Here is a 17,398-nt window from a genome sequence, read left to right as displayed (position 1 = left end):
CCAATTTTATGTTGGAATATGTATTTAATATATATATATAGAAATATGTTCTTACATACGTATTGTACACCTTTAACAATTATTTCTCTAAACATTTGTATATAATTTACAACACAAAAAAGAACAAGTTGTTTGTAACTATAGATTTACTCGTTATACACATATATTAAAATAAAATTAATATTATAATTTATCGTATGTAATAAAATTAGATTTTATTAGAAATTAAAATGATAATTTATAAAAAATATGGAAATATTTTATTATATTATATATTCTTTTCTTCCTATTTATTATTATTTATTTATTTTTTTTTGTTCTGAATAAAAGGAACAAATATGGTTGCAGTAAATGAATATATTTTTATATAATGGGAAAAATAATTGTGCATTATAGTATAAGCCTATAATTATATATTAGTTTAAACATATGTAATTCTTATGTAACAATAAAATATATTATTATATATGAATTTCTTTAGTTATAATTTTAATCATAAAATAATAGTAGTATCACATTAAATATGAAACTGCACTGCTCTAAAATATTATTATTTTTCTTTCCATTAAATATATTAGTAACATCATATCATGTACGAATCAAATATTTATAAATATAAATATATATAGTATTTAATAATTTATTTAAATATATCATATATAAATTTATAACAAATATATGTAAAATAATATACTCCAACTAATTATAACATACATATATATGATATATTTTTTATAGGTGTATAGTAAAAACAAACCATCCATCACATCACATCATACACAAACCAATAGATCATTATGTGAATGTGACACACAATCGACAAATTATAATAATGATGAGGAAATCAAATCAGTGAAGGAAAATTTCGATCGACAAGCGTCGCAACGTTTTGAAGAATACGAAGAACGTATGAAAGAAAAACGCCAAAAATGTAAAGAACAACGTGACAAAAGTATACAAGAAATTATTGAAAAAGATAAAAGGGAAAAATCATTAGCACAAAAAGTAGAAAAAGGTTGTCTTATATGTGGGTGTGGGCTAGGAAGTGTTGCAGGAAGTGTTGGAATATTTGGTACAGTTGCAGTAAAAGAGTTGACAAAAGCTGCTATTGCTAAGGCAGTTGTAGTCGCTAAGGAAGCAGGTATGGCTGCCGCTAAAGCTGAGGGTGCTGCGGCAGGTAAGGAATTTGTTATTGCAAAATTACAAGAAATGGGTATATCAACTGTAGGTGTTCAGGGATTGCAATCCTATTTTGTTACAACGGATTATACTAATGCCTTAACGATTTTTCGTGCTATAAATAATCAATACAGCCCATCGTCATGTATATTTGTTTCCTCTGGCACTCGTCAGGCTTTTTGCACTTGGGTGACCGAACAATCTAAATCTGTAGCGAATATTCGAGAGATGCTTCAAGGTAATTCCGTTTCATATACCAAAGTTACAGAAAAAGCTGTAGGAACTATCGTCACAGATGCCAAAAAAGCTGCTGGAGAAGCTACAGAAAAGGCTATTGAAGAAGTTATACAAAGAAGCACTGCTGCAGCAGAATCTACATATGCTGGTTGCCAGAGTGCTATTATTGCTTCTGTTGTTGCAATAATAATTATAGCTTTAGTTATGATAATTATATATTTAGTTTTACGTTATCGTAGAAAAAAGAAAATGAAGAAAAAAGCCGAATACACAAAATTATTAAATCAATAAATATATGGTTCCTTGATATTAAATTCAATTTAATGTTTTGTCAATTTTATATTTTTTAATACAAGGATACCATGATAATTCAATTTTTATAACAATATATATATATATTTTTTTGTTTAATGTTATGTGGTCGTTAAATTATTTTATTTATATTTATTTATTTATTTTTTTTTTTTTTTAGTGAAACGAGTGTAAATTATATATTTATTTTTATAATATTTAATATGTTTAATCTAAATAATATTAACTACTTATGTGATTATAATTAATATATATAACACTATACATATACATATGATTGTATATAATGAGACCACAAAATTAAAAAATATAACATAATATATAACACAATACAATCATGTTATATATGTGTACATATATATGATATAATATAATTTCTAACACTAAAAATTAAATACCAAAAAAAAAAAAAAAAAAAAAAAATCTATATTTGTATAATAATATTTGTATATATATAATTTGTTTATTTGTTTTTGTATAATATTTGTAAATATATTGGATTCAAAATTTATTGAGTAATATTTTTATTTTATTTATTTTTTTGAATTTTTTTTAAATGTCATTGTACATAATTCAATATATAATTTTTATTTTATTTGTATAATATATATATGTTTTATTTTGTTTTGACATATTTGATTATTTGTATAAAATATTTTTTTTTATTTTGTTTTAATTTGACACATTTGATTATTTGTATATATATTTTGTTTGAATTTTTTTATTAATTTGTTTTTGGATATTTGTATATATAAATTTGTTTTATTTGTATAATATGTATGTGATTAAATAGAAAAAAAAAGAAAAAAAAATAGAAAAATATACCATACCATATAAATTATATTCATAGTAGTATATTATATGGTTGTATATTAAAATAAGCTAATATAATTCACCAAAATATTTCTTATTATATATATATATATTTTAATATAGTAACAACAAAAATGTTTTCAACACCATATACGGATATATCAACACATTATAATATAATAATAATGAATTAATCTAATCTTACAATAAGTATTATTATAAAATAGTAACAATATAATATATCATATATAATAATTGTATTGGAATAACAATATTTATATGATATCCTTTTTTTTTTTTTTTTTTTTTGTATTCATACGTACTATCATCATCAATATAGGAAATAAATTCTTTTTAAGAAATATGAAGAATTTTTTTTTAACGCTTCTAATTACGTATAAAATAAAAATAAATGATTCCTTGTTTTTCCATAGTATATATAATGTCGCGTTATTTGTTTATTGTATAATAATATATTTATTAAAATATGTAGTAATTAATTATTTTGTTACAACATGTAATAATAAAATTAATGTATCATAAGTTGTAAAATACCATAACTTCTATTTTAAGAAATATATATATAATAATACACGTTATGATTATAATATATTTGAATAACATAAAACAATAGAATGTATTATGTAATAGTACGTATAATATCTTATTTTGTTATTTGTTTTTTTTTTAATAATAATAAATATTTATATTTTTTGCGATAATTATATAATTTACTACTTTAATGATAAATTAACGTTTTAATTTATTTGTAATATTTTTATAAAAAAAAAAAAATAATATTAATCTTAGTAACAACATAGATAAATTAGAGGGAATTTTATAACATACAATAAATTTTAGAACAAAACAAATAACATAATATATGAAAATTTATTTATTAATATATATGTATATATTATTATTTGAAGAAGATTTTATATCATTTATTATGTTATAAAATATTTGTTGTTAATTGTTTTTATAACAACAATGTTACGAAATTATATGTTTTAATAACTATTTCATAAGTATTTCATATATATATATTATAAATTGGTATTATATATATGTCATACACAATTTCCAAAACGTTGGTTTTGCACATTTGTAAATAATTTACAACACAGAAATATGTTGTATTATTACTATATCGTTAGATATTATTGAGAAAAATGAAAAAAATAAAAAAAAAATAAACCAAAAATAACCATAATAATTTATTGTGTTGATTTAAAATTAAATTTCATTAAAAATTAAAAATTAAAAAAAATTATAAAAAATGCAGAATGTTTTGATAAATTATTTTAATATTAATTTTTTTACGTTTTTGTTTTTTTTTTTTTGTAATAAATAAAATGGCAAATGTGGATCCACTATAAAAAAAAAAATATATTTACATAATGGGAAAATAATTGTTAATTATATTAAATAAATTATAATCATATTTTATGTTAAACATTTTTATTTAATTTATTTATAATATAAAATAAAGTATTTTATGTGATTTTTTTAGTTATAATATTTATCAAAAAATAATATACGTATCACAATAAAAAATGAAAATCCATTATATTAATATATTATTGTTTGCTCTTCCATTAAATATATTGGTAATTCCATGTCACATATATATTAAAGAGGATTAATATAATCATATTATAATATAATATATATATTTATATATAAATATATTAGGATATCGTATATATAATTTTTATATATATATAGTCCAAATATACATATATATATAAACATAAAAACATACATATTTATAACATATATATATAAAATAAAAAAGAACTAATTATAATATACATATATATGTGACCATTTTGTATAGATATATAATCAAAGGAACCATAACAGCACCACACATCATACATTAAAAATACCAATCACTAGATTATTATGCGAATGCGAATTATATTCACCTTCCAACTATGACAATGACCCACAATTGAAAAAAATAATGGAAAATTTCAATAAACAGACACAACAAAGATTTGAAGAATACGATGAAAGGATGAAAACTACACGCCAAAAATGTAAAGATAAATGCGATAAAGAAATACAAAAAATTATATTAAAAGATAAATTGGAAAAAGAATTAATGGACAAATTTGCCACATTACAAACTGATATACAAAGTGACGACATTCCGACATGTGTTTGCGAAAAGTCGTTAGCAGATAAAGTGGAAAAAAATTGTATGAAATGTACACAAAATTTGGGAGGTATTGTTGCACCCTCTTCAGGAGTATTAGCAGGAATTGCTGAACTTGGGCTAAATGCATGGAAAACTACAGAAATTACGGCCGCTATTGCAGCTGCCGAACAAGCAGGTGCAGCTAAGGGTTTGGCTGCAGGTGCTGCTAAGGGTGTGGCTGAAGTAATTGCACAAGTAGAATCACAATTTCATTTATCAACTATAGGTGTTAATGAATTGGGGTCAGTTATTAATGTAACAAATTATAATAATTCCCAATTTATTTTCAAAGCTATTTTTACAAAATATCGAGGGTCCTGTCTTCCTTCTCCCCCTGATCGTTTGACTGTTGCTGCCGGTGAAGAGACTTTTTGCCGTACTGTTAATGCATTAGGTTTTACTCGAAGGAATGTTTTTGACCCAAGTTTATTACAAGATTCTATAAAATCAGTTGGAAACCAAATTGTAACAAAAGCTGAAACTGCCGCTTCTACTGAAACTGCCAAAGTTACTGCTTCTGAAACAGCAACTCTTAAAGCAGCAAAGGTGGGTGAAGTAAACGCTACATATATGGGTTACCAAACTCCTATTATTGTTTCCATTGCTGCAATTGTAGTTATAGTTTTGGTTATGGTAATTATTTATTTAATTTTACGTTATAGACGAAAAAAAAAAATGAAGAAAAAACTCCAATATATAAAATTGTTAAAAGAATAGATGTGATGTATTTGGTATTTTTCGATGTTGGTAGGATGTATGGTACACGTAGTATTTTTCTTTGAATGTACCGTGTGTTTTTTTTTTTTTTTTCTCCATTATAAATAACTATATATTTTTATATGTATTGCGCTTTTATATATAATTTATTTTTCTATAATTTTATTTATTTATTTATTTATTTTCTAAAACTCTTTTAATTAATAAACAATGTAATTTTTAATTTATATAAAATACTTATACGTATTATAATATATTATTTTTTTAAAACATAATGTAACGTATATTTTTTAAATACCTCATATGTTTTTCAAAGGAATATATATCAAAAAAAAAAACAATAAAACTTATGATTATTATAATTATGATTATTATGATTATGATTATTATGATTACTATTATTATAAATATTTTAAGAAACATATTATTCAAAATATTATATCTATATTTATATAATTAAAATTAAAACCAATAAGTATATTATTTCAATTCAGAATTATCTTCCTTAAAAAACCTATCATATTATATATAATGTTATTTATATTTATTTCATAATATATTTTATTATTTTTTTTAATTTTTTTTTATTAGAAATACTACTAATACAATGAATTCAAAAAATAGTCAACATATAACAAAATATAATAATTACACGTAATATAACAAATAGATACAATACATAAAAAACCAATAAAAACACAAAAAACAAATCAAATTAATAAAAATAAAACACAATAAAAAAAAGAATAATGTATATTTTTTATTTTAATATAATAATACACTTTTTCTTTATTTGGACTTTGTAATTTTTATTATGTTGTTTTATTTTTTAGTATAATATGTAGATATTTTTTGTTTATATATATATATATTTATTTGATAATATGTATATATTTATGAGATATAATTTCATATATATTTCATAATTTATATTGTTCTTTTTAATTTTTTTTTAAGTGTTATTTGTTTCTATATTACGTATGCATTGATTTATTATATTATATTTTTATATATATTAAGTGGCAAAAAGAAAAAAAAAAAAAAATTTGTTTATTAAATATTTTTTCTTCTGTAAAATGTTTTCCTTTTTTGTTTATATTTATATTTATATATTTTTTTTTTTTTTGTTATTTTTTATATATATGAAATTTATATGATATATTTCAAATTTTTCTTTTTTTTTTTTTTTTTTTTTATTATTTTATATGTAAACACATTTAGGAAAAAAAAATTATAATAATAATTTTTATATATATATATATTTTTTTTTTTTTTTTTTTAATATAATAAAAAGTAAAAATTATAAAATAAAAAATAAAAATATTAAATTTTTAAAGTACTGTTATCACTAATAAAATTAATAGTTATACTGTTAATTACTACTTCTAATAATATTACTATTAATAGTAGTATTAATAACAATAATACAAATAGTAATATATTATTATATTCAATGCGTTTCCAATAGTTTATGTTTTTTAATTTAAATAATTTTAACTATTATTGTTATCATATTAAATATATATATATAATACAATATAATTATGATATATATATGTACATATATATAATATAATTTGTAACACTAAAAATTAAATACAAAAAAAAAAAAAAATACACAAACAAAAAATATAATATAACATGAACAATTAAAAAATATAACATAATACACAAATATAAAATATAATATAACATCAACAAATATAAAATATAATATAATACACAAATCAAATATAATATAACATCAACAAATATAAAATCTAATATAATGCACACATAAAAAAAAAATCAAACATATATATATATATACATACATATATATATTATATATCCCATACATCTCCTATAGGATATTTCTCTTTCACCAATTTGTGATTTTTTACACTCATTTCAATTTGTACTTTACTAGGAACATCCATAGCATTAGTATCCACAGTTGATGTATCATGATCATGTACATCATAATAAATATCATCTTGCACATCATAATAGGGTTCATTAAATGGTTTGTCCAGATCCTCCAAGATAGTATCCATAGAAGAATTGTCAGGGTTACTATCCACGTAGGTGTCATCCACTTGGTTGGGGTTACTATCCACATATGTAAACTCATTTGTAGTTTTGGGATTATTCATATCTATCTGTATAGAAACATCAGTATTTAACGTTTTATTACTACTAGGTATGTTGTTATCACTAGGTATGTCACTTAGTTTACCACTAGGTATGTCACTAGGATGAATATCACTATGTATGTTGTTATCACTAGGTGTATCACTTAGTTTACCACTAGGTATGTCACTATGTTTGTTACCACTAGTTGATGTATCATTTTCCCACTCTTCTTTTAATTTGGCTAACCGCTCATTATCATTTTTCCACTTTTCGCACATATTTCTATGTCGATCTAACCATGTATGGAACAAATTCAATTGATTGTGTAGGGGGTCGTCACGTGCAGGTTTGGCGACATTATATGTATTTGTATGTTTTGTATGATGTTTTGTTCCAAATAATTCATTTTCTTTTCGTTTCAACAATTCATCATAAATATCAACATTATGGTTACCACTTAACGTGTCATTAATTAAATCTATACCACTGTATACATCATTTTTACCACTTATTGGAATATCATCCATACTATTAGTACTCATATTAACATTATAATTATATTCTTCTCCAGTATATAAATCCCTATCATGAATAGAAGTAATAAAAGGTTTTTCTTGATTATTATCAAAATATAAAGTACTCGGTTGTGTATTGAATGGAATATCTCCGCTACTATAATCATTTGGTACATCCTTTGGTTGTTCACTTTGTAACATATTAGATATAAATTCATCTTTCAATGTATTCCACTCATTATCTGTAAGTTTATTGTTAGGTGTATCACCACTTGGTATATCATTTTGTGTATCACTAGGTGTGTTTTTACCACTAGCTGTTGTGTTGTTACCACTAGCTGTTGTGTTGTTACCACTAGGTTCTAGTACTACTTCGATCAATGTTTTATATTTAGGAGTACCTGGTACATATATATCATTAATATCCATTTCTTCATACTCACTTTCGGAAGAGGAAGTAATATCACTATAATGATCGGTGTAACCACTATCAGTTCCACTATCTCCTTCAAGGTAAATGTACCGTTTGCCTCTGTATTTACCACTAGTATAAGGTATATATCTATTGGGTGAAAGTTTTGTCGGTATATCAAAATCACTTTTGGGTATTTGCAGTATTTGGAATAAATTTCCAACAGATGATTTGGATTTTTTCTATAATAAAAAATGAACATATAAGTGTATGTATATATGTATTTAGGTATTATATATGTGTTTGTTAATGTATATATGTATGTAGTTATTGGTATATATATATATATATGTGTAAATGTCAATGTATTAAATTTTATTTTTTTTTTTTTATTTAAATAAATTTTTTTTATTTTTTTGTTATTTAATTAAAATTTTTTATTTTTCTTTTATTTAATTAAATTTTTTTTATTTTTTTTTTTATTTAATTAAATTTTTTTTTATTTTATTTAAATAAATTTTTTAATTTTTTTTTTATTTAATTTAATTAAATTTTATTTAATTTTTTTTTATTTAATTAAATTTTTTTAATTTTTTTAATTTTAATTTTTTTAATTTTATTTTATTTTTTTTTTTTTTAATTTTATTTTTTTTTTTAACATTTTTTCCCTTTTCTTTTTATTTTATGACATATATATTTTTTTTAACATTTTTTTTTTCTTTTTTTTTTTTTTTATTTAATAAATTTTTTTTTATTTTATTTCTAATAAATTTTTTTTATAATCATTTTTTTTATTAATATAATTTTTTTTTAATTTTTTTTGATAAAATTTTTCATTTTTTATTTTATCAGAATTTATATTTTTATATTAATTTTTATTATTTTTAAAATATTTTTCTCCTTTTTTTTTTTTTTTTTTTTTTTATTTTAATAAATTTTTTTTTATATTTCTTTTTTCTTTTTTTTTTTTTTTTTCATTTTTTTCTTTTTCAATATAAATACATATATATAAAATATATATAAAACACATATATATACACATATATATATCCAAAAGTAAGCACACATAGATATCCACAAAACACATATACATACAAACATATATATACATATACATATATATATATGCAAACACACAAACATACACCTACACAAACGACACATACATACAACCACACAAACAAACACATGCACAATACACATCAACATATATACATATATATATAATACCTTTAGATAAAAATAAGTGAATGTAGCAAAACCGATGCCAATACTCCACATGATGGTAGAAGATAACATGGCATTTTTTAATGCGGGTGGTAAGTAGGGTTGGGGTTCTTGTGGGGGTTTTGGTCGAGGTCTTGGGGTTCTTGGTGCCGGTGCTTCTTCTTCGGGCTTGATCACAGGGGGTTGGTTCTCTGTGCCTTCACTAGGTGCTGGTGATGCCTGTTTACAACCGTCTTCATCCCCTGGTTGTGGTGGTGGTTTTGGTAGTTGCGGACAAATGTTCGGTTGTTCCACAGTATTTTCTTCTGTTTCTTCAAGGGGTTCCTCATCGTCATCGTCTTCAACATGAGGGAGGGAATCACACGTTTGGTTTTCGCCATTAGCTTGGTTTGGACAAGTTTTTGCTTTTGTTTTAAGATTTTCAAGCAAACATTCTACGATATCCTTTTTGTTAGTAACTCCATTTTCTGAGCTCCCTGCGACAGTACAATCAGTTGAATTTTGAAACTTATCTAAATCACCACAAGGTTTTATAGCTTTCAGAACTTCATTGTGAAACTGTGGGTCCTCCAAAAAACTTGTCACTTTGTAAATATCTGAATGACCAGTTGTATATTGTTTGACGTAACGTTCTCGTATTGTTTCCCATTCTTTTTTTTTTATATTTATCCATTTTTCTACACAGTCATTTATACATATGGTTTTTTCACCCTTTCTCATACAATGTGAAATTTTATGTTTAATTTTATTATAATCTTCTAAAAAATATTCTACCCAACGTTTAAGCAATGCTCTAATTTGTATATATTCTTTACCATTTTGTTTCCCATCAAAGGTATTCGGTTCACATATATCTACACCACAGTATTCACCACATTTCCATACATCTTTTCTAATACCTTTAAAAATATTTGCACTTCCACAAGGCTCTAAACCACCTTCAAATTTGTGGTCACTGTTATCACTAACAGTCATAAAAACTCCTTCAGTAGAATTTATCATATTTGCAATTTCTGTTGCAGCAATAGTATTTTTACGATTGCAGTTCACTTTTTTACCACCACCACTGCATTTACCATTTTCACATTTAACTTTAAATTCAGAACATGGTTTACAATTATCTGCAGGTTTAAATGTTACGTCTGGTTCCTTAAAATTTATTGTACCGTCTCCATTATCCTTATTATTTTTAGAACATGATCCTAACTTTTCCAAAAATGATTCAATAGACGCATAATCAGTACCAAGCTTTTTAACAAAATTTTGATCAGATATACTATGATGCTTACTTTCAGCACCCTTATTTTCTGTTTTGTATTTGTCTTTTCGGTCAACATATGCCTTTTTTTGTTCATCAAATTCTGTTCTTTTTGTTTTTATCCAATTTTTATATTTTCTACATTCTCTTCCACAACCGGGACAATTAAAATTCGAAATTTTACTATAATCCTGTTTACGAACCTCTTCACAATCTTCGCCATCCCCACTACAAACCTTGTCATTACCACGACAATCCTCATAAATTTGTGCCAAGCGCTTCTTCCTCTCTTTACAAAAATTTTGACCCCATTCTTCAAGGTATCGGAAGTAGGTGGGGCGTAACACAAATTGGGTGAGGGTGGTGGGGGTGTTATCACTAGGGGCTGCGGAGGTGGATTTGGGACTGGTAGACATGGCACCATTGTTTTCTTCTTTAAGTACCACTTGGTCGTATTGGTATTGGGAGATGGGCTCGTTGGAGGTGCCGTTTGTGCCAGGTTGGGGGAGAGGGTTTCCGTTTGGGGTGCCAAAAAATTTTTTGTACACTGCATCATCCTTTTCTATTTTTTTTTCGCCATCACTACCACTTGTCTTCTCTTCATAGGTTAAGGCACATATCATTCCATGCCAAATGTGTTTTGCGTTGTCTTTCCACCAGGTTTGTGGTGTTTGGACGGGGTTTTTGGGGACATGAGGAGTACCTTCTTTGTTGCCATTTTGAAAAAAACTCGCTATCTTTTCTTTTATTGTGTTTTCTCTTTCCTTAATTACATTATCACCACTAACTATGTCGCTGTAACCATTCTTCTTGTCTTTATCACCACTAAATAATATATCCCTATAATCCCCTAATGTATAGAACATTTGTCGCAAGAAACCATCAGGTATTTCACCTTTTTGTAACAGTTTTTCGGGGTTGTTTTCGTCGTCGCCGTTTTCAACACCAACTCCTGGTAATCCACCTCCGAGTAGTGGTGACCCACTTTGTGGTGTATTCAATTTCTTGTATCTATCCCATAAAAAAAAAGTTTCCACAGCGGCACTCTCGATAAACCACTTACGTAATGACTTGTCGTCGGTGGTATCGACGCCTTCTATTTTGTGTAGGTATAGTTTTCGCCTCCTTGGTGGGATACATATGGCGCCGTCCTTATCACCACTAGGGGCACCGTCGGCACTACGTGCGACATGTGAGTGACCACGAGCAGTGGGTTCACTACCTTTATCACTTGTGGTAGGAACACATTTCCAGCCGTAGTTTTTGCCGTATTTGAGACCACATGCATCTTCAAAATTTTTGGTGCTCTTAAATAGTTCTTCAACTATTTTACATGGATTTACTTCCTCTTTTGGTTGTGTGTCTTGTTTTGGTACCGCCGCCTCCGTGTCCTTCACCACCTCTTGTTTTTCCTCCTCCGACGACCCCTCCACCGGGTTGTCCTCCGGCTCCTCCTCGTCGACGTGAGACACGTCATCGTCTTCTTCACCATCGGAGTCGATGTCCTCGAGGTTGTCGTCTGTGCCGGTGTCGGGTGAGGGGCCGGCGCCACCAGGAGCTCCATCTGTTGGTGGTTTTTGCGTTTCTTCGCATTTTTCTGGATTATTTGATACGCATTTTTGGGCGTCTTGTTCTTCCTCTTGGAGTAGGAAATCAAATATTGTTTCCATATTGGAAAGATTATTTACTTTCTCATCATTTTTTTTCAAAAGTTCTTTAATTTTCGCTATGTGTTGTGGATCTCCCTGAGCTTTTTCCATATCTTGCAAAAAAACATCATTTAAAAGAATTTTAAGTGCCATTTCAGGAGGCATACCAGTTTCTATCATATCTTTTTGCTTTTTAAAATGTTTTTTTATTGCCTTCCATTCCTTTTCTTTTTTTTGTTCAACCCATTTTTTAAAACATTTACAGTCTCTATTACATTTTTTTTTTCCACATGTTTTCTTATCATTTTTTAAGCATTTATCAAGTTCTGCCCTCCATTTTATAGAATCGTCCAACATTTCTGAAACCCATTTCCAAAAAAAAGCATTATAAGACGTAACCTTTTGATCCTTTTTAAAATTTTGCCATGTTCCTTCTACACAATTATCATTTTGTCCACTTTTCTTACTTTCATCATAATGACATTGCCAATTATTAATTTGATCACTGTTATTATCATCACTACTATTACAAAAATTTCTATATTTTTCTACGATATTACTTTTTGTTGTATCAGGTGTAAGTATTGGTATATCGGTAGTATTTGTATCAGGGTATTCTTTTTGAACAATTTTATGGTGGCATAATTCCTCTGGGTTTTTTGTACATTTACCATCAAAGGTACATGTCATTCCACACCACGGACATGCTTGACAATATTCCGTATGAGAAAATATATCAGGGTTCTTATAATTTTTGAAATTAATTGAAATTGTTCTTGGTTCATCATAAGGTTGAGATTCACATGCTGTTTCTTTACTTAATAAATCTAAAAATTTATCAACATCTGGATATTCATCTTTAAATATTTTATAAAATTCTTCATCATATCCTTTATAATTTTTAGTAGTCAAACTTCGTTTTTTCCTTCTATTACCTGATATTTCTTTTGTTGTTTCATCATGCTTTTTGTTTATTTCATTTGTATATTTGTTTTTTTGTTTTTCAAATTCTTGTTTTTGGTTATCTATCCAGGGTCCAAAAGGAATACATACAACAGAACATTTTTTACATTCCTCTCCTTGCACAAGTTCATGTTTTGCACTTATAGTTCTCTTACAATCATACCTATTAAGATCACAATATCGGTCCTTACCGGTTCCATCTTGTCCACGACATTTTTGTATCGCATCCTTTAATTTATGTTTTCGTTTACGACAAAAATCTTCTGCCCATTCCTCGAACCAGCGAAGATACTGCGGCACATAATCGAAATTAGTGGGAACATCTGCAACGTTTCTACATTGTCTCATAGCCGATTCTGTTATACTGCCATCTGCTCCCATTTTCCTATAACGAGAGTCATGTGCGTCGCACGTGATAGCTTTCCATACATCTTGTCTATTAAGTGCCCACCAATCTTCCCTTAATTGATAAAAATCTGGAGCATCATCTTTGTAGTCTGTTTCTGCTTCCTCCTTCTTCTTCTCAACCAAATTGTCATATATTTTCTTAAAATATCCTTTTAATTTCTTTTCTAATTTATCATTTTCTCTATTATTACCACGATATAGATCTCTTCCTCTGACAATATCACCTATATCTGCAAAACTTCGTGCTAACTCAGTACATAATTGGGAAGGAGAATCAGGATAACTTAGTTGATGTTTTCCATGATTTTGTGATATTGATTGTCCTTCGTATTGTGCTGCAAGGCACACATCCAATAATAAATTATGTGTTGTTATTTTCGTAGGTTCTATATGTTCTAAATTTCTGTCGCACATATATAATCGTCTATACGGAGCACATGCTCCTACTGTATCTGTAGTACTATCTTTTATTTTTGTCTTGTAACATTCTGCTCCTTCTTTATCAGAAAAACGAACTGTTTTTCTACCAAGACAAGGATACTCTTTATCCTCACCTTTAGTAACATTAGTGTGATATTGATATTCGAGTTTGCATGGGTTTGGTGGTGTTGTTCCTTCAGGATTTTTATCTTTCTTATATGTTGCTTTTGACAAATCTCCATGCAATTCCTCAAAATATTTTCTAGAAGCAACATCTGCTTTTTCCTTGGCTTTTTTCTGTACAGTTTCTCCAATTAAATCAAAAAGATACTTTACATTTGTGGCTTTACTATAGTCAGTCACAGCCGGCTGGGGCCCCATTTTTGTTTATCGTTCGTGACTACATTATGTCATGTCATACATATATTTTGGAGCTTGCATGGTTCGTGTGGGCGGTGGTGGTGGCGTATTGCGTATGTTATGGGAGTATAGTGATATGGTAGAATAATGATATTATATTTGTTGAAATATATATATATATAAGTATTATATATATATTTATATATATATATTAATTATAATAGTTGTAATATTATAATATATATATAATATATATTAATGAATAATATTTAATATGTATATAATAATAATTATTAGTTTTATATATATATTTTTAAAAAAAAAAAAATATATTAATATTTTTATAATAAATTTAAATATTCTAACAAAAAAAAAAACAACAATTACATTTTATGAAAAATATTATATATATTATGTATTCTTTTATTTAAATATTTAATTATATATATTATTTTTTTATGTTTTATATATTTTGTAAAATTATAAATGAGAAAAAAAAAAAATACGAAAATACATACATATAAAAACATACATGTTTCTATATTTAATTATTATCTTTAATATATTTTTTTTTTTTCGCCTTATTTTAATTAATTATATATATATTTTAGAGATAACAACAGAGGCAAATATGTTCTTCCGTTTCTCTCTATCTATATTATCTATCATATATCTACATAAAAAAAATATATATATGCATATATATATATATATTTTTCATTATATTAAAAATAATACATTATAAATATAATATTTTATATTCTTATTTTTTTTTTTATATTATAATTTATAATATACTATATAATATATGACATATCATGTAGCATAAGGTAGAAATAAGATCGAGAACAAAAGGGTATCGAAATAAAAAAAGAAGAAAATTTTAATAACAAAGAGATAAAAAAAAATTATTATATTATTAATTATAATAATTTTAAAATATATATTTTTTTAGTGCTTTATCTACTACTTAATACTACCTTAAATGTATATATATAAAAGAATACGTATTCCTGGAATATAAAAAAATATATGTAAGGGAATACGTATTCCTCGAATACAAATATATATATACAAGAGCATATGTATTCTCTCAACATAAATATATATACATAAAGGCATACGTATTCCTAAACCCAAAATATACATATATATATTTATATATAATAATTCTCGGTTACTGCATGTGTCCGTGCACGATTTCGATTTTTTGGGTATCTTCCATTTCGATTTTTATATTTTTCGTACTTACATTGCTATGGATTTCGTTACTTCACAATAATAATATAGGCTTCTTCTCTTAATTCTACTTTCGATTATTATTTATAGCTTCTTATGACACTGCAATATGAATATCACATATGTATGAAATTACCTTGATGAACAGATATGTTCTTTAACATTATACTTCCACATACATATACATATATATATTTATACTTGCATGGCGGATGTATATATCCTTATCATATACAATTAGGTACAATATATAGATCCTCACGTTCTATGAGAATACAGATCTTTATATAGTAGCTATAGATCCTTCACATATTTAACAATAAAACCATATGAGATACAAAAGATACATGAAAATGTAAACAAAATATATACGTACTCAACAATTATAGATATAATCCATATATAAACCCTAAGACCTAAAGTTATACCCTTAACCCTGAAACATGGGAACCCCAAAAATTTTTAAACCCTAAAAGTATATCCTTAACCCTAATATATGGGAACCCTAAAGACTAGATCCTTTTTTTTAAGACTAGGTCCTTTTTTTTAAGACTAGATCCTCTTTTTTTAAGACTACATCCACTTTTTTTAAGACTAGATCCACTATTTTTTTTTTTTTAAGCCGGACCTAGATCCACAATTTTTTTTTTTTGAGACAAAAAATTTTTTTTTTTTTTTTTTTTTTTTCTTTTTTTTAAGATATATATTATTTTATATACTTTTAAGACATAGAAAAAAAAAATTTTTTTTTTTTTTTTTTTTTTAAGATATATATTTTTTTATATACTTTTAAGACATAGAAAAAAAAAATTTTTTTTTTTTTTTTTTTTTTTTTTTTGAGACAACACCTAGATCCTAAAATTTTTTATAAATCGCACTTAGTTGCACCAAAGTAAAATGTTGCACCAATATGCACAAAAGTAAAATGTTGCACCTCCATGCAGTGTTTATCAAGTTGCACCTAGTTGCACAAAAGTAAAATGTTGCACCTAGTTGCACCAAAGTATAAATTCGCACCACTATGCACAATAAAGTCGCACCAAAAAAAATGTGTGGTCTTCCCACATGTGTGGTATCACTATATATGTGGTATTACCACGTATGTGTGATATCACTATATATGTGGTATCACTATATATGTGTGGTATCACTATATATGTGGTATAACCATGTATGTGTGGTATGACCACCACATGTGTTGTATAACCAACATGTGTGTTATTACCACAACTTGTGTTGTATAACCACGTATGTGTGGTATGACCACCACATGTGTGGTATAAGCACGAACCAGTGTTTATCTAACACATCGTTTAGATCCACTATTTTTTTGAAGGTGCACCATAGGTGCACTATTTTTTAAGACGG

General features: G+C 25.7%; 3 protein-coding genes across 3 annotated transcripts; 2 read left to right on the top strand and 1 right to left on the bottom strand.

Annotated features, from left to right (window-relative positions):
- Positions 1 to 523: 523 nt before the first annotated feature.
- PF3D7_1200300 (rifin) lies at positions 524 to 1,707 on the top strand (the record flags this gene model as incomplete). The annotated part of the gene is made up of 2 exons (XM_001350376.1): positions 524 to 592; positions 739 to 1,707. The coding sequence occupies 2 exons, from the start codon at positions 524 to 526 to the stop codon at positions 1,705 to 1,707; spliced, it is 1,038 nt and encodes a 345-aa protein (XP_001350412.1).
- Positions 1,708 to 4,097: 2,390 nt separating this feature from the next.
- Positions 4,098 to 5,464, top strand: PF3D7_1200200 (rifin; the record flags this gene model as incomplete). Its single annotated transcript, XM_001350375.1, has 2 exons — positions 4,098 to 4,151; positions 4,382 to 5,464. 2 exons carry the CDS (start codon positions 4,098 to 4,100, stop codon positions 5,462 to 5,464), a joined length of 1,137 nt encoding a protein of 378 aa, XP_001350411.1.
- A 1,823-nt stretch (positions 5,465 to 7,287) lies between these two features.
- Positions 7,288 to 14,812, bottom strand: PF3D7_1200100 (erythrocyte membrane protein 1, PfEMP1; the record flags this gene model as incomplete). Its single annotated transcript, XM_001350374.1, has 2 exons — positions 7,288 to 8,748; positions 9,737 to 14,812. 2 exons carry the CDS (start codon positions 14,810 to 14,812, stop codon positions 7,288 to 7,290), a joined length of 6,537 nt encoding a protein of 2,178 aa, XP_001350410.1.
- Between the last annotated feature and the right edge of the window lie 2,586 nt (positions 14,813 to 17,398).

Source organism: Plasmodium falciparum (assembly GCF_000002765.6).
Source record: "Plasmodium falciparum 3D7 genome assembly, chromosome: 12".
Taxonomy (NCBI): domain Eukaryota; phylum Apicomplexa; class Aconoidasida; order Haemosporida; family Plasmodiidae; genus Plasmodium; species Plasmodium falciparum.
This window is presented reverse-complemented; position numbering and strand designations above follow the sequence as displayed.